The sequence below is a fragment of the Oncorhynchus gorbuscha genome, linkage group LG01 (assembly GCF_021184085.1).
Source record: "Oncorhynchus gorbuscha isolate QuinsamMale2020 ecotype Even-year linkage group LG01, OgorEven_v1.0, whole genome shotgun sequence".
Lineage (NCBI taxonomy): Eukaryota > Metazoa > Chordata > Actinopteri > Salmoniformes > Salmonidae > Oncorhynchus > Oncorhynchus gorbuscha.
Window position 1 is genome coordinate 48,282,004 of NC_060173.1, and position 26,764 is coordinate 48,308,767.

The following is a 26,764-nucleotide window of genomic DNA, read 5'->3' on the forward strand; positions in this document are numbered from 1 at the left end:
GCCACATAGTTCCAGTGAAGGGAAATCTTAATGCGAGCCAGGCCATATCACCTAACATCAATGCCCAACTTTACTAATGCTCTTGTGGCTGAATGGAAGCAAGTCCCTGCAGCAACGTTCTAACATCTAGTGGAAAGCCTTCCCAGAAGAGTCGAGGCAATTATAGCAGCAAATGGGGGGGATCAACTTCATATTAATGCCCACGACTTTGGAATTAGATGTTTGACAAGCAGGTGTCCACATACCTTTGGCCATGTTTGTGATCACTGCATCCAAAGTTTAATCTCTGTGATAGGAGAAAATAGGGGATAGCTCAACAACGTTGTCATTATTCCACAATACTAACCTAATTTGACAGGGTGAAAAAAAGGAAGCCTGTACAGAATAAAAACTTTCGTCCTGTTTGCCATAAGGCACTAAAGAGTTACTGCAAAAAATGTGGCAAACCATTTTTTCCCCCATACTGAGTGTTAAGTTTGGGGCAAATTCAACACAACACATCAAAGAGTACCATTCTTCATATTTTCAAGCATGATGGTGGCTGTCTCATGTTATGGGTATGCTTGTCATCGGCAAGGAGTAGGGAGTTTTTTAGAATAAAAATTAACAGAATACAGCTAAGCAAAAATCCTAGAAGAAAACTTGGTGTAGTCTGGGAGACAAATTCACCTTTCAGAGGGACAATTACCTAAAACAGAAGGCCAAATATCCACTGGGGTTGCTTACAATTTCTTAATTTAACAAGACAAATCAGTTAAGAACAAATTCTTATTTACAACGACGGCATACCAAAAGGCAAAAGACCTCTTGCGGGGACGGGGGCTAGGACTAAAACTAAAACTAAATAAAAATATAGGACAAAACACACATCACGACAAAAGAGACAACACAACACTACATAAAGAGAGACCTAAGACAACATAGCAAGGCAGCAACACATACCACATCATGGTAGCAACACAACATGACAACAACATGATAGCAACACAACATGGCAGCAACACAACATGGCAGCAGCACAACATGGTAGCAGCACAAAACACGGTACAAACATTGTTGGGCACAGACAACAGCACAAAGGGCAAGAAGGTAGAGACAACAATACATCATGCAAAGCAGCCACAACTGTCAGTAAGAGTGTCCATGATTGAGTCTTTGAATTAGGAGATTGAGATAAAACTGTCCAGTTTGAGTGTTTGTTGCAGCTCGTTTTAGTCACTAGCAGCAGCGAACTGAAAAGACGAGACCCAGGGATGTGTGTGCTTTGGGGACCTTTAATAGAATGTGACTGTCGGAACGGGTGTTGTATGTGGAGGATGAGGGCTGCAGTAGATATCTCTGATAAGGGGGTTTATATAAATAAGCATCAACCAGTGAGTCTTGTGACAGGTATACAGAGATGACCAGTTTACAGAAGAGTATAGAGTGCAGTGATGTGTCCTAGAAGGAGCATTGGTGGCAAATCTGATGGCTGAATGGTAAAGAACATCTAGCCGCTCGAGAGCAGCATTACCTGCCAATCTATAAATTACGTCTCTGTTATCTATCATGGGTAGGATGGTCATCTGAATCAGGGTTAGTTTGGCAGCTGGGGTGAAAGAGGAGCGATTATGATAGAGGAGCAAGAATGACAGTGTACCGTCTAGCCATACTCCCAAGTACTTGTATGAGGTGACTACCTCAAGCTTTAAACCCTCAGAAATAGTAAAAACACACCTGTGGGGAGAGGGGCATTCTTCTTACCAAACCACATGACCTTTATTTTGGAGGTGTTCAGAACAAGGGCAGAGAAAGCTTGTAGACACTAAAGAAAGCTGTGTTGTAGAGGGTATAAATGGATGAGAGAGCCTCCTACTGCCTGAGCTATGTTGTTGATGTAAATTGAGAAGAGCGTGGGGCCTAGGATCGAGCCTTGGGGTACACCCTTGGTGACAGGCAGTGGCTGAGATAGCCGATGTTGTCACTTCATACACTGCACTCTGAGAGCGGTAGCTAGCAAACCAGGCCAAAAACCCTCAGAGACACCAATACTCCTTAGCCGGCCCACAGGAATGGAATGGTCTACCGTATCAAAAGCTTTCGCCAAGACAATAAAGATAGCAGCACAACATTGCTTAGAATCAAGGGACACATCCATAACCTGAGCGGAAACCAGATTGCATACCAGAGAAAATACTATAGACATCAAGAAAGAAAGACGACATTGAATGTTCCTGAGTGATCAAGTTACAGTTTTGAGTTAAATTGTCTTTAAAATCTATGGCAAGACTTGAAAATGGCTGTCTAGTAATGATCAATAACCAACTTGGCAGAGCTTGAATAATTTTTTAAAGAATAATGGGCAAATATTGGATAATCCAGGTGTGCAAAACTCTTATAGACTTACCCAGAAAGACTCACAGCTGTAACTACTGTGAAAGGTGATTCTAACATGTATTGACTCAGGGGGTTGAATACTTATCTAATCAATATACATTTTATTAAACATTTATTAAACATCAAATTTTTCTTCCACATTCACATTAGAGTATGTTGCGTAGATTGTTGACAACAAAAAGACAATTACATCCATTTGAATCCCACTTTGTAACACAACAAAATGTGGAAAAAGTCAAGGGGTGGGAATACTTTTTTAAATGCACTGCGTATATCCGCCTCACTCTCAGAGAAATAAGTAGTCCTGTTAGGTTTTATATAAAGAACTGTACAAATGATACATTTTTGACAACAATATTTTTTTTCAAGTTTCAAAAAATGAATCCATACAGTAATATGTGATCTGTATGTCAAATATTTACATTTGATATTTTATTCATTTAACAGTCTCTTACCCAGAGCGACTTACATTTAGTGCATTCATCTTAAGATAGCGTGAGACAACCACATTTCACAGGTAATATACTATACGAACATTCCATTCCAGCTAAACAATGGATACATAGCATTTAGCAAAACATTTAAATAATAATAAACATAAAATCAATGAATTACAAATCTGAGAACAGTAATATTTTACACACACACACGAAGGTAACCATAAGCAATCGTTTCTGGTGAATAAAATTGGTTTTGGAACCAAACTCTTCAATTTGACCACAGAACTGTATTCGTCCCATTTGGAGGAAAATTAAACCAACTCAGAATATTGATTCTTTCCTTTTACACAGGTCAGTGAATGGGGGGTCTGCTCATGATAACATTGAACAAGATGATTAGTTGAAACGAGGTTGTGATGTCTCAAGAAAATGACAATTTCTGAAATTCCGTACTTTTTGAGATCAATAAAAATCTAAGGAAATGGCCGTTAGGCTAGGTGTATTTCAACACGTCACTGTCAACGTTGATGTCCCGATGGAAACTTTTCAGCTAGGCTTCTAACAAAACTATAAACTGTTGGAATAGGTTGGCAAATAGGTTGCCACAATTTGTAAGATAGTCATCATTTGTATGTTAGTTATGGTAATGATATATGATTCTTGAAAAATCTAACTTATAAAAATGCCTATTAGCTTGATATTTTGTAATACTCAATTGTTTATGTTTTTGTTGTGATTTTAGTCATTTGGTTTTAAATAGCAGTTTTTATAAAACAATATGCATCGCTCCTTAATTTTTTTTAATAACGTATAGCTCCATCCATCACCTTACCAATCAAAGGGTTCGTCGTTGCCGATTGTGCTGTTAATATAATTTATGGAGTAATTTAGTCAATAATGACACCATGGTTGCATTAAACACACTAATTCTAACACTTAGAACACACCTTAACAAAAACAGGTGCACAGAAGACAATAGAAATGTATTTCATATAATTCATTGCAGTATTACAGTTAAGAAGGCAATTCAGATTCCAAACATGATGCACACAATCCATCAGGCCTATTTAACACAGCTTTGAATTCATAGTCATCCAGTAACTCTTGTAGAGGAAAACACATTCAAGCATAGCCTACATACATGCCATGACAATGTGATACTTTAACCTACAGGCATACATTCCCATTCATACAGTGCAGAGCATAAACATATGGATACTGCCTGTTTCGACTGTCTTTCAGGGTACTTATGTAAGAACAACCCCAATGTCCTCATAATGCACTTTTTAATGCACTTTAAAAACAAAACTGTTTGAATTGGCATGGCTATATCTAGGTAACCATAAAGCCTTGTTCACACTGGCAGTTTGAAGTGACTCAAATTCTAGTGGTTTGCATATCCGATTTGAATCCGATTGCTTTTCTACAGTCTGAACAGTCAAAAAACACATCGAATCAGATATTTCAAGCCACAGTTCAAACCACATTTGCCTGTGTTTTTTGAAATCAGATACAAATCGGATTCCTGGTAATGTGACTGATTTATTTGCCCACAGGTGGTTTTCAGACTGTTTTATTTGGCACAACTCGTTGCTTGTAAGCTACTCTGTTGACAGTTTGACAAGAACATGTGGTAGCTAACTAGCATGTTAGTCATGTACAAACAAATGAGTGAGTATGCTAGTAAGCTAAACAGCTAGCTAGCTTGTTGAATGTTGTGGCTAGCCAAAAGGTCTAATTTTGGAAGTTGGGTCATCTTATCCTTTGAGGCTTAAAAGTGTATGTACACTATGATTTTGAACATTCAATGCAATTGGGAAATGTTCATGACAGGCACTAGGCAGGTTTCCATTGACCCAGGTTTATTGGAAAGCAATGTCAACAAAAAATCATTGCGACATGTGCAATAGCAGATATAGGAGACATTTTCTAAAAATGGACAACATTTTTATTCGTTCGACCGGTGGATTTTTCTTTTGGACGAACTTTCTTTATTGTGACAAATTAAAATGGAAAACGGGTTTTTTCTAATAAATTATGATTGCAGAATATTTTATTGACACATGATGTCATCACATAACTATAAAGCTCCACAACATTTAATTCTAAATGCCTACTCAATTATTGCATTCTTGCTGGCTTTCGAAGGCTACCCGAGACATGAAACGGGTAGGTGGGATGGCACACAGGTTGTCACCAATGTATTGATGTGCAATTTGCCTAAATGTGTAATGGAAACACTTCAGCCACTACATTTTAATTTGACACTGTAGGTTTTTGCGTTTTGTTGGGGTGTAACATTATGTCCAGCTGTTTTTATCGACACAAGGTTGTTCAATGGAAACACACCCTAGCCGGCAATTGTTGCATCTATTTTCTATGCAAACTTTCTAAATGTTGACACAAAATCACTGGACAAGTACATGGAAGCATAGCTACTGTTTTTGTTACCTTAGCTTGCTACAGTACATATCTTCTGAGTGAGAGGAAGCATGAGCACCACCACCAATCAGCCAAAACCACTGCACACACAACAGTCGTTACTATGACAACTAGCGTAGCCATGTCAGCAAAGACTGCTTTGTCAGCAAAATCTGATTTTGTCACTTGTAACCTGCTGTTTGGACAGTCAATATTCCAAAACGGATTTGAAAAACAAAACTGATTTGAGCATTAAGGTCTGCATTAAAAGAACAACTTGCATTTTTTCTTGGTCTACATCACCATTAAAATAAAGTAAAAACATACAAACAAACAAACAAACAAATTAAATAAATAAACAAAGGGGTTACCAGTTGGTAACCACTGCGCTGTACTGTACAAAATAACATCATGTCATTACGGCTGGGAAGGTACCCACTATTGTACTAGGGATTGGTGAGAGAGAGAGGGGGTACACAAAGATGGATGACTTCATCACACACTTTAGTGTGTGTTCTCCAACCCCTCCATATCATTCTGTCTCACACACACAATCTCCATCCCTTCCACACAAGCACACACTTCCCAAAGTTCATCCGTCCTCCTCGTCACTGTCTCTCATGGTGATACCTTGGAGACCGTCGCCAGCCTTGACCGCCACGGTAGTCTCCTCCGCGGTGAGTCGGTTGTAGACGGTCCCATAGCTTTTGTTGTTCAGGGTTCCATCCAGAACTCCTTGGAGCCGGAAGTCTCGGTACGTCTTCTGTGGGATGAAACCAAACACAAAAAGGACACGGAGGCAATGAGTAGCCGAGACTTTGTACAGTTGTCGGCTAATTCACAACCGGAAGAAACATTCTTAGAGCACTAGACTCAATATTTTGGATTGAGGTACATATGTACATGTTTGGACGGAGGCCTACAGCTGAATGGTTACAGTGTACACACTCGCACCACTTCAACAATGCACGTTACCTTGACAATCTTGATGAGTGTTTTCAGCTGGTACATGTGAAGCTGCAGGTTCAGTCTGTCTGTCAGCCACACACACAGAGCCTTCATGGAGCTGGTGTACCATTGCTGTGAACACGCACACGCACACACACGCAGACAGACACAAACAAGTCAGCTTATACATTTCTTTTAACCGAGGTACACTGTAGATAAAGCAACATGTCAAGGTACAATGATTCTATACACTATATCTGTCACAAGGTAATAAGGCTGATATAACGTGGTTGTGAGCATGAAGTAACAGAAGATATAGCTGAGTTACACTATAACAGCAAATGTAATTTAGCTAAGCCAGATGGCTAGGCATAGGCTAGTGGTTTCCAGGACTGTAAATTGTTAAGAAATAGTATTTATTGGTATTTTTTGATTTAACCTTTATTTTAGCAGGGAAATCCCATTGAGACGAAGGCCTATTTTTCAAGGGAGCCCTGCGTGTACACAGTCATACAAATGTGCAACATTTACAAATACAACGCAATAAAAACATACAATATTTCCAAGCAATTTAAGAATAGCAATCACATTCCTTAACACGGAGGTCCACCATCAACAACTTGAGCTGCCCGAGAGGTAACAAAGCATCAAGGTGCAGAGAGCTCTAACCCAGATCATCCCAGACATGGGGTTCAAAAACACAGAATACAGATTTACCTACTTCAATAGATATCAACGGAACCATCCCTGTGATCGGGTCTGGTGACTTGTAAGTCTGCAGTTGAACATTTAAGTAAGGTACAGCGGAAGTTTGTGCAAGAGGGCTTTATGAACAAAAAGAGAGCAGCATGTCAATCTACGAGACTTAACAAAGGGCTAGCCTACATTCTGATATAGGATGCAATGAAGTGTACTGAACTTGTCGCCCATAATAAAGCGAAGTGCGCTCTGGTAAACTGCATCTAGTGGTTTCAGTGAAGTGGAAGCTGTATAAATGGTGTCACCATAGTCTCGCACGGGCAGGGCAAGTTGACTCTGCTTTCTGCTTTTCAGGGAGAGTCATGGTCTATTTTTGAAGAAGAAGCCTATTTTTATTCTCAACCTCTTAATTAACCCATCCATATGGTTTTTAAATTATAACTTTTCGTCAATCCAGATGCCCAGATATTTACAAGCGGGACACGATCAATGTGGGCACCATCCAATGTTGATATGCATAAATCATCAGATACATTTTTAAGTGAATTGGACCACACACACACACACACACACACACACACACACACACACACACACACACACACACACACACACACACACACACACACACACACACACACACACACACACACACACACACACACACACACACACACACACACACACACACACACACACACACACACACACACAATCAGTTGATTAAGATGAGCAAAAAAGACTACAAATAATACAAATACTGAAGCTATATGGGGAAATTATATTGTTTTATATTGTAATATAGTTGCTCAGAGAAAAATATTTTGGTTAAGTAATAAAAGTAACAAGTAATAAATAAATCGCAAAAAGATAGGTGTCGAAATTATTGGCACCCCTCTTTTCAATAGCTTGTTCACCCTTCCCTTGCGAGGACAATGGCACTGAGACTTTTTATGTAATGTTTTATGAGACTGAAGAACACATTGGGAGGGATCTTTCTCCATACAAAATCTTTTCAGATCCTTGATATCCTTCGGTCAGCGGTTATGGACTGACCTCTAAGAATTTATTTGTGGATTGTGATGTGTGCTAGGGGTCATTGTCTTGCTGTTAGATCCACTTTTGGCAAAGTTTCAGCCTCCTGGCAGAGGCAACCAGGTTTTTTGGCTAAAATGTCCTGGTGTTTGGCAGAGTGCAGATGACCTTAACAAGGGCCCCAGGACCAGTGGAATCAAAACAGACCCATAATATCAAAGATCCACCACTGTATTTTACAGTATATGCGGCATATGCATCCTTCTTTTGAGGCCAAACCCACCACTGGTGTGCACGGACAAAGACCTTTGTCAACTCTGAACATAGCACCAGTTCCAATCCAAGTGTCAATGCCGCTTAGCAAACACCAGGTGTTAACCTTTGTTGGTTGCTCTCGTAAAAAATGTAAAAAATTCCAAATAGCCTATTAGCCAAATGTAGATTTGGAGACTTGATGACCCTAGATGAGAGCAAGTTCTGTAATTCTCAAATGTTGTCCCTTCTTTACCTCCCAAACCATCTTCCTCACTGTGTGTGCGGACAAGATACACTTGTATCCTCTACCAGACAAGTTTACCACTGGAACCAGTGGTTTTAAACGTGTTAATTGTTGCCCTGATAGTGGTAAGTGGTATATTCGTTATTTTCAGTTTTTATTTTTGTACCCATCGCTTGTTTGATGAAAGTCAACAACTATGTGCCTCTCTTCATTTGTGAGTTCTTTGCTTTTCCCAATGGTGACGGATGACAAAAGGATTTTACATGCGATTTACCAAATGTTTATACCCCAGTGGAACAGGAAGCCATGGCAGGCCCAAATACAGTTCCTTAAGATGAGATTCATTTAAAAAAGTAGAACGTTAATGCAGATTGAATTTTGATTGATTTAATTTACAAGAATCTTTAAAGGTGCCAATAATTTTGAAATCTATATAATATATTTTTAAAAACTTGTTAAACAAAGTCTCTTTATCTGAGCAATTGTATTAGTATAAAATAATATAATTTCCCCTTTTTTGTGTGCTCATTATCTGTACTATTTCTTTTTTGGTCACCTTTAAGGTGACTGTACATCTCATTCAACTTGTTTATTACCACATTCAAAGAGTTTATTGCTATATTTCCTTCAATCCCTTTTTGTATAGAAGACTAACATTTTCCATTGACAAGTTCCACAACACCCTCTCCAATCACACCAGACAACACATCACACAAGGTCAAAGGATAGGGTTTAAAAGGACAACAGTGTTCCATTAAAACCATTATACTTTCAAATATGCCAATTACTGAAGAATACCTGAATGCGTGGGTCTGAAGAGGCTCACCTCCTTGCTTTAAAAATAGAATGCATAATGTGTTTGTAAATGCCTTTGCAGTTCTATTACCAGGCTGGCTACCTTTCACACCTCTCTCCTGGCTACATACAGTATTATGCCAGAACATTTCTTCTTCATGCAAATCATCTCACAAGGTTCTTTCAATTAAGTCACTGGTATAGTATAGTAGTGCAGGTGTATAGATAGCATATTATGTTTACATATAAAGTTAGCCGTTCTATTTGAAATTATGAGGCTTGAGAGTTTAGGGGACAAAAAAACAAAAAAAACAAAAAAACAACTGAATTAAGTAAAAGGCAAAGTACACTGTCTGTGAACCCTATTTGGAGCCAGTGTGCCTCACTCTATACAGAGTTTGCTCATTGAAAGGGGAAAAAAATAGTGGGGATGTTGGTGACTGAAAGCATCTGGGTTTCTATCAATGTCTTCTCAAGTGAGGACTTCTGACAAAGAGCATGACACTCTCTCCATAGTTCAGCCTGTCCTCTCTGATATTTTAAAGCTCCCTTTCCAGAAGAATCCATCTCATTTCACTTTGAGTATCGTTGGCTCCACAAGAGCCAATAAAAACATTAATACCTACAACGAGAGCCAGCCTACTCGGTAACAGGCTAGCCGCCCCCTGGCACTCAATGGAGCGAGCGTGAAATTGAAAATGGAGATGCACTTTAATTGAGCCGATTAGTGGAAGAGGGGGAAAACAGATGGAGGGAACAAGAGAGCGTTAACTAGACGAGTGAACGTCAGGTCGTTTGTTGTCATTAGTTCTCCTGGAACATTATTTATGTAGTTTGGTAGCTGAGTGTGTCTTTGTGGTGTTTCTGACGGCGAGATGTTAATGACACACTTAAGTGTCCCTCGGTTGACGTGGTTAAGGGCAGAGTGAAGAGAGCAGGGCCACACCTGGGGCCTGGCTGGAGGGGAGGGCTAGTTTGTGTGGCCCCTGTCAGAAGGCTTTATCAGATTAATCTGGGAGATTTGTCCCCTAATATGGAGAACGAGAAGAAGGACTGGTCGCCCGCAAGGGCATGCATTACCCTCGTCATCAACAAAGGAAGCTAGACACTATCTTGGCTGCTCCTCATGTGTAGAAACACATACAGTCAGGTCCCAATTTATTGTCACTCTTGATAAAGATGAGGGAAAAAAAGATTGTATAAAATAAAAATACAAATACTAAACAGATTGTGGTCAAAATGATTGGCAACCATGTTTCAAATACCTCACCTTGGGAGGGTAACAATACTAAGCTTTTTCCTCAAATGTTTTATGAGATGGGAGAACGCATTGGGAGGGATCTTAAATTATTCCTCCCTACAGAATCTTTCCAGATCCTTGATATCCTTCATCTGCATTTATGAACTGCCCCCTTCAATTCAAAACACAGGTTTTTAATGGGGGTCAAGTCCGGAGACTGAGATGGCATTGCAAAAAAATATTTTGTGGCCAATTCATTTCTTTGTGGATTTTGATGTCCGTGCTTGGGGTTATTGTCTTGCCGGTATTGTCTTGTGGCCACGTTTCAGCCTCCTGGCAGAGGTAACCAGGTTTTGGCTTAAATGTCCTGATATTGGCGTTGACCTTAACAAGGGCTTCAAGACCAGTGGAAGCAAAATAACCCCATAACAGCAAAGATCCACCACCATATTTTACAGTAGGTATGGGGTTCTTTTGTACTTAAGCATCCTTATTTCAATGCCAAACCACAACTAGTGTAAAAAAGGCTCAGTGAGTTATGTAAAAAAGGCTCAGTGAGTTATGTAAAAAAGGCTCAGTGCCGTTATGTAAAAAAGGCTCAGTGCCGTTATGTAAAAAAGGCTCAGTGAGTTATGTAAAAAAGGCTCAGTGCTGTTATACTCACAAGGTGAGGTATTGAAAATAGGGTTGCTGCGGTCTAAGGCACTGCGTCGCAGTGTCGCGGCGTGACTACAGCTTGGGGTTCGATCCCAGGCTGTGTCACAACCGGCCATGACGAGAGTCCCATACGGCAGCGCACAATTGACCCAGAGTCGTCCGGGGTAGGGGAGGGTTTGGCCGGGGGGGCTCATCGCGCTCTTACTTGCCTCATCGCGCTCTAGCAACTCCTGGTGGCGGGCCGAGCTCCTGCAAGCTGACCACCAGGTCATCAGTTGAACGGTGTTTCCTCCGACACTTTGGTGTGACTGACTTCCGGGTTAAGCGAATGGGTGTTATGAAGCGCGGCTTGGCAGGTCATGTTTCAGAGGACGCATGTTTTGACCTTCGCTTCCCCCGAGCCCGTTGGCGAGTTGCAGCGATGAGACAAGATCGTAATTGGATATCACGAAATTGTGTAGAAAAAGGGGGTAAAATAATAAAAATTATAGGGTTGCCAATAATTTTGACCCTTATCTTTTTGAGAAACAAGAAATACTTGTTAAACAAAATGTCTTTATCTGAGCAATTGTACTAGTATAAAATAATATAATTTTCACATTTTTGGAGCATACAATATAGCTCAGTATATGCATTTATTTGATAGTCTTTTTTGCTCATCTTTATCAAGGGTGTCAATAATTATGGCTCCGACTCTATATGCATGTATGCAAACACACCCACACATACACAAGTAAACCATACACACACATGCAAACACACTTAGAAACAGCTTACCAATACAAGCTGATGGCACCCAAAAGCAGCAAGAGCTACACTCATGCATTGCAATTACCCCCACACATAAACAGACAGATGTGTGCACATTAACACATCTATGGAGAGATCATCACATTTCCCAGCACACACAACCACAGGCGGTGAGCGTGTGTGTGGTGACATGGTTAGACCCTGACGTTGTCTCTCCTCCTAGTGCATGACTGTGGGTGTGTGGGGTCCATTAGAGCTGTGCCTGCCTCCTCCGTCTCCCATCCAACCCCCTCCCCATCTCCCCAGCCCCAAATGAGCACTGCTTTACTCCAATCTCAGTTTCCACGTCAAGTTTACAAGCCCAATCTTCGAGGGTAGCAATGAGGAGTGCTGTGCTTGCGTGTGTGTCGGATGGATGAATCGTTTTTTTGTTGTTGTTGCATGCATTGTCAGATAGGTATGTATGTGTATGTATGTGTGCCTTAGATGTGTGTAATTGTGTATGTACCGTTATGTGTATGCATTTCATCTTATGTGCTGAACACTGAAGGTACTCTGTGACACACTGCAACCGCAGGATATATAGAGGTGGTAAGGGGGCCACACACAGGGCACCTCTCAGCATATTTCAATGGTAGACAGGTCAACAAAAACCCTGGGGGGGTTAGCTTGGGCCCTGGAAGTAGTCACAATGGGGTACTGTGAAACAAGTGTCCTCTCGCACTCATCACATCATGCGGCCTCCCCACAACAATAAGAGGGTGCAAATGAGATAGGGAGAGGAAAAGGGAGGGCAAATGTGTGAGGGAGAAATGGGAAGGGAGGTGCATACAGGTTAAGAGGGGTCCAGAGAAGAGGGGGGAGTTTGTGAAAAGAAAAGAGGGGGGTTTAGGAGGTCTGAGTGAAAATAAAATGGTTGAGAGAGGGCGATATAAAGTAGAGTGGAAAGCACTGGTCAGGAAAGGGGAAGACAGAGAGCTGAAGAAGAGAGAGAAAGGTGGGGGAAGTGTGTATAACATGAGAGGAATAGGGGTGCAAGGAAAGGGAAACAGTGGGACAGAAATAGCAGCTGGTGAGATGGAGAGTGTGTGTCACGGTATCTATGAGTGAAAAGGAAACAGAGTTTGATTTTGTGCATGTGTGTGTCTTAGTGAGAGGGAGGGAGCGTGTTTGTGTGTCCACAACCGCACATTTAAGGTTTGATGGAATCCCACACACACCTTACAACGATTCACCTCAGAAGAGGATAAATAAAGTGGGTGAAATGTCTCCTTTTCATGCTGTTTTTCATTCAACACCTACGTATACTGTACTGGCATCACAATACAGCAGATATATGGTGCACTGGTTCCAATTTCTATTGTGTTTAACAAAATTCATTTAACTAGCGTTGTAAAAATGACAGTTACTCACTCATTCTATGTTCTTAGTATGACTAAAACTCCTAAAAAATGTTAAAACATATACACACAAACAGGGGCGGCAGGTAGCCTAGTGGTTAGAGTGTTGGGTCAGTAACCAAAAGGGTGCTGGATCGAATCCCCGAGCTGACAAGGTAAAAATCTGTCGTTCTACTCCTGAACAAGGCAGTTAACCCCCTGTTCGCCGGTAGGCTGTCATTGTAAATAAGAATTAGTTCTTAACTGACTTTCCTAGTTAAATCAAGTTTAAATATGTATTTTATTAATTGTCAGGCGGAGTTGTGAAGTTGTCTGTCTGTTGTTTGTACTATTGACTTCAAAAAGTACAGGTAAAAACATTAAATGCTAAAAAGCAAGGCGTGTGTATAGTATAACATTGTGTCCCTTCCAGGTTTCAATACCATTGTAAACTCAGCAAAAAAAGAAACGTCCCTTTTTCAGGACCCTGTCTTTCAAAAATAATTCCTAAAAATCCCAAAACTTCACAGATCTTCATTGTAAAGGGTTTAAACATGGTTTCCCATGCTTGTTCAATGAACCATAAACAATTAATGAACATGCACCTGTGGAACGGTCGTTAAGACATTAACAGCTTACAGACGGTAGGCAATTAAGGTCACAGATATGAAAACCTAGGACACTAAAAAGGCCTTTCTACTGACTCTGAAAAACACCAAAAGAAAGATGCCCAGGGTCCCTGCTCATCTGCGTGAAAGTGCCTTAGGCATGCTGCAAGGAGGCATGACGACTGCAGATGTGGCCAGGGAAATAAATTGCCATGCCCGTACTGTGAGACGCCTAAGACAGCACTACAGGGAGACAGGACGGACAGCTGATCGTCCTCGCAGTGGCAGACCACGTGTAGCAACACCGGTACAGGAACGGTACATCCAAACATCACACTTACTGGACAGGTACAGGATGGCAACAACAACTACCCGAATTACACCAGGAACGCACAATCCCTCCATCAGTGCTCAGACTGTCCACAATAGGCTGAGAGAGACTGGACTGAGGGCTTGTAGGCCTGTTGTAAGGCAGGTCCTCAGCAGACATCACCGGCAACAACGTTGCCTATGGGCACAAATCTACCGTCGCTGGACCAAACAGGACTGGCAAAAAGTGCTCTTCACTGACGAGGCGTGGTTATGTCTCACCAGGGGTGAAGGTCGGATTCGCGTTTATCGTCGAAGGAATGAGCGTTACACCAAGGCCTGTACTCTGGAGCGGGATTGATTTGGAGATGGAGGGTCCGTCATAGTCTGGGGCGGTGTGTCACAGTATCATCCGACTGAGCTTGTTGTCATTGCAGGCAATCTCAACGCTGTGCGTTATAGGGAAGACATCCTCCTACCTCATGTGGTACCCTTCCTGCAGGCTCATCCTGACATGACCCTCCAGCATGACAATGCCACCAGCCATACTGCTCGTTCTGTGAGTGATTTCCTGCAAGACAGGAATGTCAGTGTTCTGCCATGGCCAGCGAAGAGCCCGGATCTCAATCACATTGTGCACGTCTAGCACCTGTTGGATCGGAGGGTGAGGGCTAGGGCCATTCGCCCCAGAAATGCCCGGGAACTTGCAGGTGCCGTGGTTGAAGAGTGGGGTAACATCTCACAGCAAGAACTGGAAAATCTGGTGCAGTCGATGAGAAGGAGATGCACTGCAGTACTTAATGCAGCTGGTGGCCACACCAGATACTGACTGTTACATTTGATTTTGACCCCCCCCCCATTTGTTCAGGGACACATTATTCCATTTCTGTTAGTCACGTCTGTGGAATTTGTTCAGTTTATGTCTCAGTTGTTGAATCTTGTTATGTTCATACAAATATCTACACATGTTAAGTTTGCTGAAAATAAACGCAGTGGACAGTGAGAGGACGTTTTTTGTTGTTGCTGAGTTTATGAAGCAATACAGACTTAACAATAGCCATACTCCTTGCTATGTCTACAATAATATAAATATGTTTGTTGTTTAGCAAAAGGTTGTTTAGGTATTGGATTAGGTTGTTGACAACATGTAAACTATATTTAATCTCCAAATGTTCATTGAAAACATAAATACATTTGCACAATGAGCACTTTTCCTCACTCAAATACATCGTTACAATTGTTGCTTAGATAGCTAGCGAATTTTAGCCATATTAGCATTGACATGAAATTACTCAAAACACCTCAAAACAAGACATGCCATCAAGAAGAAGATAAAACTAGCTGAAACGAGCCACCTACGATTCCCCACATGGCAGCTTCTTGTGATTGTTGCTAGCTCTCTGACCGTTCAAAATAATAACAAAGCACGGCTTCCGGCCCCATCGATGCTTGCGCATAATTTTTGTGACGTTGCCATCCAACCCGTCTACAAGGTGCAAGTGTGAGTGCACGTCATGGTCAACACACTTACGTCAAACAGCTTCTCGATGTACATCTCCTCGTTGACGCGGTCTCGCAGGATGTCCTGGTTCTGCCGCACAAATGTTATGTAGGTATCAGCCAGGTCCATCCCTGGCTTCTGAGATCAGATAGAGAGAGGAAGACAGGGAGAAGAAGAGGAGGAGAGATGAAAAAACACAAGGAGGCGATAGATAGGGTTAAACATGGGGAGTGTAATAGGAAAGACACTATTTGTAAACTGGTGTGTTCGGACTTTAACACCTAAACAGAGAATGGCCATATTCATTGCCTTAAAGTGGACATCAGCAGTTGAAACAATAACAAAGCAAACTCCCCCCACTTGTTTCGCTAAAAAGCTAAGGGGCTGGAAAAATGTAACCATTCTCAAATTATGTTGAAAGGGCTAAACATCCATGATATCAAAATGATAGTTTTAACCATGTTTTGAGGCTGTACAGTCATGGCCAAAAGTTTTGAAAATGACACAAATATTAATTTTCACAAAGTCTGCTGCCTCAGTTTGTATGATGCAATTTGCATATACTCCAGAATGTTATGAAGAGTGATCAGATGAATTGCAAAGTCCCTCTTTCCCAGGCAAATGAACTGAATCCCCCAAAAACATTTCCACTGCATTTCAGCCCTGCCACAAAAGGACCAGCTGACAGCATGTCAGTGATTCTCTCAACACAGGTGTGGGTGTTGACGAGGACAAAGCTGGAGATCACTCTGTCATGCTGATTGAGTTCGAATAACAGACTGGAAGCTTCAAAAGGAGGGTGGTGCTTGGAATCATTGTTCTTCCTCTGTCAAATATGGTTACCTTCAAGGAAACACATGCCATCATCATTGCTTTGCACAAAAAGGGCTTCACAGGCAAGGATATTGCTGCCAGTAAGATTGCACCTAAATCAACCATTTTTCGGATCATCAAGAACTTCAAGGAGAGCGGTTCAATTGTTGTGAAGAAGGCTTCAGGGCGCCCAAGAAAGTCCAGCAAGCGCCAGGACCGTCTCCTAAAGTTGATTCAGCTGCGGGATCGGGGCCCCACTAGTACAGAGATTGCTCAGGAATGGCGAGTGTGAGTGCATCTGCCCGCACAGTGAGGCGAAGACTTTTGGAGGATGGCCTGGTGTCAAGAAGGGCAGCAAAGGAGCCACTTCTCTCCAGGAAAAACATTAGGGACAGACTGATATTCTGAAAAAGGTACAGGGATTGGACTGCTGAGGACTAGGGTAAAGTAATTTTCTCTGATGAATCCCCTTTCCGATTGTTTGGGGCTTCCAGAAAAAAAGCTTGTGCAGAGAAGACAAGGTGAGCGCTACCATCAGTCCTGTGTCATTCCAACAGTAAATAATCCTGAGACCATTCATGTGTGGGGTTGCTTCTCAGCCAAGGGAGTGGGCTCACTCACAATTTTGCCTAAGAACACAACCATGAATAAAGAATGGTACCAACATATCCTCCAAGTGCAACTTCTCCCAACCAACCATCCAGGAACAGTTTGGTGACGAACAATGCCTTTTCTAGCATAATGGAGCACCTTGCCATAAGGCAAAAGTGATAACTAAGTGGCTCGGGAAGAACAAAACATCGATATTTTGGGTCCATGGCCAGGAAATTCCCCAGACCTTAATCCCATTGAGAACTTGTGGTCAATCCTAAAGAGGCGGGTGGACAAACAAAAACACATAAATTCTGACAAAATCCAAGCATTGATTATGCAAGAATGGGCTGCCATCAGTGTCCCAGAAGTTAATTGACAGCATGTCAGGATGGATTGCAGAGGTCTTGAAAAAGAAGGCTCAACACTGCAAATATTGACTCTTTGCATCAAATTCACGTAATTGTCAATAAAAGCCTTTGACACTTATGAAATGCTTGTAATTATACTTCAGTATTCCATCGTAACATCTGACAAAAATACCTAAAGGCACTGAAGCAGCAAACTTTGTGGAAATGAATATTTGTGTCATTCTCAAAACTTTTGGCCACGACTGTACAGTGTTTCTTGACATTTACTTCGTTTACAAACGTCGGAGTAAAACAAGCTTATATTTTGGGTTCTGATGGGGTACAGCAGTTGAACTAAGCTCATGATGCATTTATACGTTATACTCTTCAAGAATCAATGGGTACATATCATTAGTAAGGAAAAAATTGATGTAGCTATGGTAGATTTCCCCTTTAAAAAGTCATATTTCAGTTAAAAACTCAGTGTCCATGTTTTCAAAACTGCCGCATTCTAACAAATCCCCTTCTCTTCAAGAGATGTGTAAGAGGTACGACTCTGCACACTTGCTGTCAGAATAACAGGCGGTGGAGCTGTTACCAACTAAACATTTAGTGAATGTCAAAGCAATCGTGGCGCCAGAGGAGAGAGGCCAGAGGCAGAAAAAAGGGTTAACCCTCTTCCATTCACACTCTCTATGTCAGTTGGAGATGTACACTGTAATGCTATTGTAATTGCTTTGACATCTTTCACACCCGCTTCTCAGGGCCTTAGATAGCCCCCCGGGGCCTGCTGTCCTACTACAGTGCTGAACACGACACGTCAACTTCCCTGTGGAAAAGGAGCTTCTTTTATGTGCAAAAAAACAAAAAAACGAGCACAGAAAACCCCTTTGACTGATGTTCTTCCACGGAGATGGAAGAGAAGACTGTGATTACCAACTGTAATTGTGGCAACCGAAGCGGAAGGTGGGTAACTGACGCAGTGGGGTAACTAGCCTCTGTGTGTGTGGCATTACCTTCGGTTGAGGTAGTTATTAGAGCTGGGAGCAAGTCAACAGGGGCCAACTGTACCCAGTCAGCTTTCCAGTGACAGAGGTGATTCTGACGTGACAGGGCTGACCCTGATGTGTCAGAGGTGGTCTTGACCCTGACTCACTGTCATGTGACTACTCTAAATGTAACAGCTTTCACACTTGGCGTAGTCACCCACTGTCTAGGTCACAGACAGGATTTGTTTGAACTTTGTAAGATGTAATTGTAATTCAATTCATGACCCTACACTGATAAACGATAAGTAAAGTAAAATAATCACATATTATTTAAAATTGTAGCAGACGCTCTTATCCAGAGTGACTTACAGTAGTGAGTACATACAGTTTCCATACTTTTTCCAATTGGTCCCCAGTGGGAATTGAACACACAACTCTGGCGTTGCAAGCGCCATGCTCTAGCAACTGGGCCACACGATGTATGTGACCCAACATCGATAAAAACTTCAATCAAACCCTGTACAAATACAACTACATTCAACCCAGCAAAGCATCATACAATCCTGTACATTTCAAAGAAAGATGTTGTTCATTCATTGTCATTCATTGTTCAAACCCCCGAGCTGACAAGGTACAAATCTGTCGTTCTGCCCCTGAACAGGCAGTTAACCCACTGTTCCTAGGCCGTCATTGAAAATAAGAATTTGTTCTTAACTGACTTGCCTAGTAAAATAAAGGTACAATAAAAAATAAAATAAAAACATAACTGGGGTCCATTGTTTTTGGTTTAAATAGTTTTTATTTCCTGAAGAATAAATGCTCCCTTAAAAAGGATTGACCCGACCACAAATGTGTTTGCAGCTACCATCATTTATGTGATTTTGCCGCTTAGTTGGATAAAAAAGACGCTGGAGGGGAAAACCTGAGGCACACAATAGTAGATGGTGCTGAGGACTCACCTCTGCTCATGCATCCAAATAGATATTTGTTGCTTGACTGAATGGCTTATTTTCAGTTGCCTAGCAGCAAAACAGCCATCTTAAAATGTGTTAAAAATATATACTGATTGACTCTCAAATCCATAAACTCATATTCCCCTCAAAATATCCCTACATTTCCTCTATAAAACACATTTCACTGAAATAAAACAATGAGACAATGAGTAGAGCTTCTTTATAGATCACATTTTCCTTTGTTATCCATGCTGTTCCTACATTAATAAAATAGGACATCCAATACAGAGTGTAGAAATATGTTTCTCACAAAGAAATGTATTTCATACTGTAGAAATGATGTAACACAAAGTGACATGAATGTATTTAATCAAAGGTTACATTCAGTTCACAGTAATTCATATGGACATTTGATGAGCTGTACTTCAGTGTCACAGGGGTTAAAGTTCAATAAGGGTGAGGAGGGTGAGATGCGAGGTCAAGGGGGGGTTGGGCATGATGATGATTGACAGGGCTGTCAAAAAACTGTAATCCAGTGGGTGGAGATGTTAAATCCGCCACTTCCTGCGCTGCAGTGAGTGACAGTATGAATTGGACAGGTGTGGGGCTGTGTGTGTGTGTATCAGGATTATTGGGAGTATCATGTCCACCCACTGCCCCACCTCACACCACCAAGGGACCTCTCTATTCCTCTCTTTCTATCCCCCTTTCCATCTCTTTCAGTAGCTCTCTCCTTCTCTCCCTCTGTGACAAGGTGACAAAGCAGTGTGACAGGGAAGCATGGGAGAGATACAGACAGAGGCCAGGTTCCAACACTGCTACAGTCCAGATTGGGGCCTCGCACAAAATACACACCGGTCGCCCTCTGTCAAGCTCTGCCCTCTTTCAAAGAACAAACTTTAGTTCTGTACTTGACTTGTAGCCAAACACGCTAGACGCAAACACGCTAGACACAGACACGCAAACACGCTAGACACAGACACGCAAACACGCTAGACACAGACACGCAAACACGCTAGACACAGACCCGCACACACACACACACACACACACACACACACACACACACACACACACACACACACACACACACACACACACACACACACACACACACACACACACACACACACACACACACACACACACACACACACACACACACACACACACACCGTCAACAATCCAGTGTGAAATGGAATCATGTCAAAGGGAAGGATTAAGAGAAAAGTGTGTGTGGTGGAGGTGGTGGAGATAGACAGAGGGTGTGGGAGTGCAGAAGAGGGTGAAGGAGGAGAGGAAATGTGGAGCCAGGCCAAGTAGTGGCTGAATGAGAGGTGTACAGTTAGGGTGAGGCAGCCCGGTTAACCTGATGGGGATAAGCGCTGGGAGCTGTGGAGACAAAAGAGAGAGAGAGGGGACAAAAATGTGTTGCTGTTAATTATACACTGCCAGTTCGGTTTCCTACCCTGGATCGGTTTCCCCCAGGTGCAGTTGGGTGTGTGTGTGTGTGTGTGTGTGTGTGTGTGTGTGTGTGTGTGTGTGTGTGTGTGTGTGTGTGTGTGTGTGTGTGTGTGTGTGTGTGTGTGTGTGTGTGTGTGTGTGCGCGCGAGCGTGTGCATGAACCAGTAGGGTGCACTGCCAACATAGGGCCCTTGAACAGCAGCAGTCTTCACAAAAAAGGAAGGGAGGGACCAAAAAGAGTTTCTTGCTAAAGGCCCCAGCGACACAACCCTCCTCTTCTCTTTAGCCCACCTGTAACCAGGGGCGTAGCAGCTTTCGGTTCCCTCCACACAAAAGCACAAGGTGGAGGTCACATTCTAATTTCAGGTGAAGGGAGGAGGAGGAGAGGAGATTTGACAGGCTCAGAGCTCTGGGAAAAAGTGCCAATAGGACACATGGGATTTGCTGAGTCAAGGACAGGCGGGAGGGGGAGGACTGAAGAGAACCACACAAAGGTTTGGCAAAAGGCTTTTGCGAGGCTCTGGCTTGGCTGTCTTTATCAAACGTTTACAGGCTACTCATGGATTATGAAAAGAGTGTGCTTGGTTATCATAGAGTGAAACCACCTCTTGCTTTGGGTTAAAAGTAAGATTTGTGGACCGAAACAGAACTAAACCCAGCCCACGATGGTGAATGGACTGAATCTTAAACAGGGCAAAGCTTTTGATAGCTTAAGAACAAGAGTATGTCACAATTAACCTTCTACCGCAGCAGCCTAAATCAGGGTCACACAGAGTGTTTTTCTTGGTAGTCTTAAATAAATCTACTTTGAAACAAAAGTATACACCAAACACACATGGTTAACACCAGCTGCCCCTGGTGGAATGTTATTAATATTTTTCATAATTTTGTAATTAATAAACATTATTTAAAAACTCTGATAGAAATCCGGTGTTTCTATGTCAAACGATGTTGTTATATTTCAGTCTTCTGTATGTCCTGGAATGGATTTAATGCAACGGTATCATGGAAACCACATGTTTGAACCACGTGTCTAAACTGACAAAGTAATGACACCCTGGCCCAAATTTGAATAACCTACCTCAACATTCTACTTTAGCTTTACAATCCCTGACCACTGGAGAGTAGGCGTGATGTGCATGTCCTTCAGTATGTGTTGTTGCGTCTCTCTTTTGGTAATTGTAGGCCTTCCTCATCGCTGTTTGTCATTTTTCTGTCTGCTGATATAGAGCTCCTGCTCCCTGCTATGGCGCTGTCACTCATTAGTGTTGCTGTGGCGAGTGGTGACCGCCCATGACCGGCACCTTGGCGAATCGCTCCAAAAAGTTTTCATTAGACAACTGGGGCAATAATTAGCCCCGCACGCCACCTCAACCTAGAACCCTCTGACACACAACGGTGGTACGAGGTGAAACGTTAAAAATGATGACAAATCTTGAACAATATGATCCCCCTCAATGTCAGCTTTCGTTCCGAGCGATGTTTCTTTTAGACAGAAATACATTGTGCAAACAGGTTCATATGAGAAAGTAAGACATCTTTAGAAACGAAGGAGAAATAATACTCACTGGCACATCCACATACTTGGCAGCCGCTTTCACCTTCGAGGCAAAAGGAAAGACACAAAAATGTTCAACTGAGCAGATTTGGTTGCAACAAATAAAGTGTTGCTTTTGTTAGCACTTAATACACTGAAAGCGCTGCTACTTGCCGTGAAAGAGAAGATCGAAGAAAATAACGTCCCCTCGTCATATCTGGAGAGCTTGGAGAGAACGGCGTCTAGAGGTCCAGCAAACTCCAGGGGAGAAGACAATCAGACATGTTAGTTTGCCATTTGTAAAGGAATATGGGGTATGAGTGCACAGCCTGAATGACTTTCTCCTGTTCAAATGATCTATGTGTTCCTGTCATCATTTAATTAGAACATATTATATCATATTTTGCATAGAATATGAAAATAAAAAGCAGGTGTAATGAAACTGGGTTAGGATCAAGTTGCTGTAGAACGGAGAAGGAATGATAATGTGATTCTTAGCAAAACGGACATTTGATTTGAGGTGGGCTGACATATACTGCACAGGGAGGATGTTGTCATTGAGGCTGTGGAGGATGTGCAGTAGCATACTGTAACTTTGAGACCAGGGAGGAAATCATGTCTTTAAACGTGTCATCGATCAGGTCGTCGATTTTCGAATGGTACTGTTGCTGAGAAGATGGTAAGGAAACAAACAAACAAGCATTTTAAAAATCTATGAGGGAGATAAGGTGAAAATGATTCCTTCATCCTGTCACGCACGCACAAACACACAAGGCACGCATGGACGACCACACTCTCTCCCCTTCTCTCTACCCCGCCTCCCCACCCCAAACATTCAGCAGAGAAAATCTTCCCATGTAGTGCCGCTGAGTTAAGCAGCTAATAGGGCCATTATGTGGCTGAATGGCATTCCCGCTCTCGTTGGAAGGCAAAGGAATTCGAAGGATACTTTTTGTGCTTCCCCACAATTAGAGCAGCCTTGTGTTTCTCTAAAGCACCGGTCCAGCTGCGGGGACCAAAGACTCTCACTAGATTCAATTAATCCGCCATTTCATGTCTCATAACCCCCATATTCATGGCTTTTTTCCCCTCCCCAAAAAAACCAATGGCGCAGCCAGAAAGAGGTATTGATAGAAAAGAGTAAGAAAGAGAGGGATGGAGGGAGACGGTGGAGAGAAGAGGGAGGGAGAACCTCCATTTGCAGCGTTGAATGGCTGGCTGCCTTCGACGCTCGCACAGCAGCCAGAGAGTTCATCTCTTAGCGACAATGCCCTTTCACGGTGCGTCTAAAGAACACCCAAATTAAAAATTTCAATCAACAAAGCCCGCAGATCAGTGACAAATTGAGGGTGCATGGAGGTCACTATCGGCAGCCCTAATTTTCTTTTCACCTTTTTCTCCATCCCACGAAATGGCAGCTTCTTTCATAAACTGAATTTCAAGAGAATCTTAAGGACTTTTTATTTTAACCTCAATTAACATTACTGTGTTTTCTTTCTGTTTTATAGAGGGGGCCTAATTGTGAGGTCCTTCTTCACATTAGAGAATATTAAATTGTGAGGTTTTTGCCATGTGTGCATCACACCCAAAAGAACAATGATTTATTTTAAAAACATTTAACTGGTAGCAAACCACTAAGAGTCACTTCCGCCATTTAATTTTCATCCAAGGCCCGACTGACATTTTCAAATGCAAGTGCCTCATTCCAATGACAGTAACAACAGCAACAACAACATAGTCAGCAACTGATCATTCCTTAGACATAACAATCCTGGGGATAAATTGGTATACAGCAACACAGTCCTAATTCGCAGAGATGCTTTTGATGAAGATATTCGATCATACGCTGGGGAATGATTAAGTGGAAAATCACAAAGGAGGACATTTTTGGTCTCGTAAAAGTTTATGACGACTCCTCCATTCAGTGGTTTGAATAGGAAGTATGATGAAGCAGGCAATGGCAGACACCATTCAATGCACAAGCATCTGAAATGCCAGGATCTCTTTTGTGTCGATCGAAAGCGAGCACTCTGGCACAGACTGCTATACCCAAAGACATTCTCTGGTGAATGTGTGACAGAATGTTAGGATGTAGTTCACATTGAGGTCCCTTTGAGACAAGTCAGAAGTTAGACAAATTGCTTAATGCATTTACAAGGATCAGAGGGAACTTTAAATGTGTGTGTGTGTGTGTGTGGGCAGGGGGTTCTACAAAGCTACATAATTTAGCTATTTGATTATGGATTTTAGGATCGCTTAGTTCTAAAAACATAAAAACATATAAAAAAACATATAATTTTTTTGGGGGATGGAAAATTGAATTTGGCCTGACTGCTTTTAGCCCATAGAAACAGATTGAATAACAGATTCATACATGGGAAAACAGATAGTCAAAAATAAATCAAAAGGAAGTTTGTTTTAAAGTGTTTGTCCTAAATCTGAGAGATGTAAGATTTTATGAGATTTTTTTCAGGAATTTTAATTGATTCTTTACCCATATTTAACCCCTTTCTTTGCACGAAACTACTACATATACTGTACTTCCATAATTTATTAAAACTGGTCCCGGGTCCTGGTCTTCAGACAAGTCCGACATGTACATGTTCTTGAGAGTCTCACCTTTCCATAGAGGGTCATATTAGTGTGTAGCCCAAACTGTTCGGACGCTACAGATGTTTTTGTAAGAAGAACGATTTTTGGGACGTCTCATGGTCTGATAAACATTGCTATAGCTTGGCTTGGGATAGCTTGGGATTTTCTTATTATGCTAATTAGATTTCAATTCATTTCCATTCACTAAGCCTAAAGCATCTAGTTTTCGCAGATTTTTTTGTTGTTGTTGATGAAAAGATTGACTCTAGAGTAACCTTCATGAATAAATACAGTTCAAGTCGGAAGTTTACATACACTTTAGCCAAATACATTAAAACTCAGTTTTTCACAATCCCTGACATTTAATCCTTGTAAAAATTCCCTGTTTTAGGTCAGTTAGGATCACCACTTTATTTTAAGAATGTGAAATGTCAGAATAATAGTAGAGAAAATGATTTATTTCAGCTTTTATTTCTTACATCACATTCCCAGTGGGTCAGAAGTTTACATACACTCAATTAATATTTGGTAGCATTGCCTGTAAATTGTTTAACTTGGGTCAAACGTTTCGGGTAGCCTTCCACAAGCTTCCCACAATAAGTTGGGTGAATTTTGGCCCATTCCTCCTGACAGAGCTGGTGAGAGCTGGTGTAACTGAGTCAGGTTTGTAAGGCCTCCTTGCTCGCACACTCTTTTTCAGTTCTGCCCACAAATTTTCTATAGGATCGATGTCAGGGCTTTGTGATGGCCACTTCAATACCTTGACCTTGTTGTTCTGAAGCTATTTTGCCACCACTTTGGAAGTATGCTCGGGGTCATTGTCCATTTGGAAGACCCATTTGCGACCAAGCTTTAACTTCCTGACTGATTCTTGAGATTTTGCTTCAGTATATCCACATAATTTTCCCGCCTCGTGATGCCATCTATTTTGTGAAGTGCACCAGTCCCTCCTGCAGCAAAGCAGCCCAACAACATAATGCTGCCACCCCGTGCTTCACAATTTGGATGGTGTTCTTCAGCTTGCAAGCTTCCTTTTTTTCCTTCAAACATAATGATGGTCATTATGGCCAAACAGTTCTGATCTTGTTTCATCAGACCAGAGGACAAAAAGTATAATCTTTGTCCCCATGTGCAGTTGCAAACTGCAGTCTGGCTTTTTAATGGCGGTTTTGGAGCAGTGGCTTCTTCCTTGCTGAGCGGCCCTTCAGGTTATGTTGATATAGGACTTGTTTTACAGTGGATATAGATACTTTTGTACCTGTGTCCCCCAGCATCTACACAAGATCCTTTGCTGTGGTTCTGGGATTGATTTGCAATTTTTTCACGAAAGTGTGTTCATCTCTAGGAGACAAAACACATCTTATTGCGTACTATTGTTTGTACAGATGAGCGTGCTACCTTCAGGCATTTGGAAATTGCTCCCAAGGATGCACCAGACTTGGGGAGGTCTACAATCATTTTTCTGTGGTCTTGGCTGATTTATTTTGATTTTTCCCATGATGTCAAGCGAAGAGGCACTGAGTTTGAAGGTAGGCCTTGAAATACATCCACAGGTGCACCTCCAATTGACTCAAATGATGTCAATTAACCTATCAGAAGCTTCTAAAGCATGACATAATTTTCTGGAATTTTCCAAGCTGTTTAAAGGCACAGTCAACTTAGTGTATGTAAACTTCTGACCCACTGGAATTGTGATACAGGGAATTATAAGTGAAATAATCTGTCGGTAAACAATTTTTGGAAAAATGACTTGTGTCATGCACAAGGTAGATGTCCTAACCGACTTGCCAAAACTATAGTTTGTTAACAAGATATTTG

General features: G+C 41.8%; 1 protein-coding gene across 1 annotated transcript in view; it reads right to left on the reverse strand.

Annotated features, from left to right (window-relative positions):
• Nucleotides 1-2,540: 2,540 nt before the first annotated feature.
• Nucleotides 2,541-26,764, reverse strand: part of LOC124039020 (calcium-dependent secretion activator 2-like) — a 247,437-nt gene continuing 223,213 nt past the window's right edge. The window contains exons 22-27 of the mRNA XM_046354908.1: nucleotides 22,939-23,022; nucleotides 22,529-22,612; nucleotides 22,386-22,418; nucleotides 15,688-15,795; nucleotides 6,213-6,317; nucleotides 2,541-6,000 (exon numbers count right to left, since the gene is read on the reverse strand). Of these exons, the coding sequence (XP_046210864.1) occupies nucleotides 5,830-6,000; nucleotides 6,213-6,317; nucleotides 15,688-15,795; nucleotides 22,386-22,418; nucleotides 22,529-22,612; nucleotides 22,939-23,022 (585 nt within the window). The 3' untranslated portion in view covers nucleotides 2,541-5,829. The remainder of the gene's footprint in view (nucleotides 6,001-6,212; nucleotides 6,318-15,687; nucleotides 15,796-22,385; nucleotides 22,419-22,528; nucleotides 22,613-22,938; nucleotides 23,023-26,764) is intronic.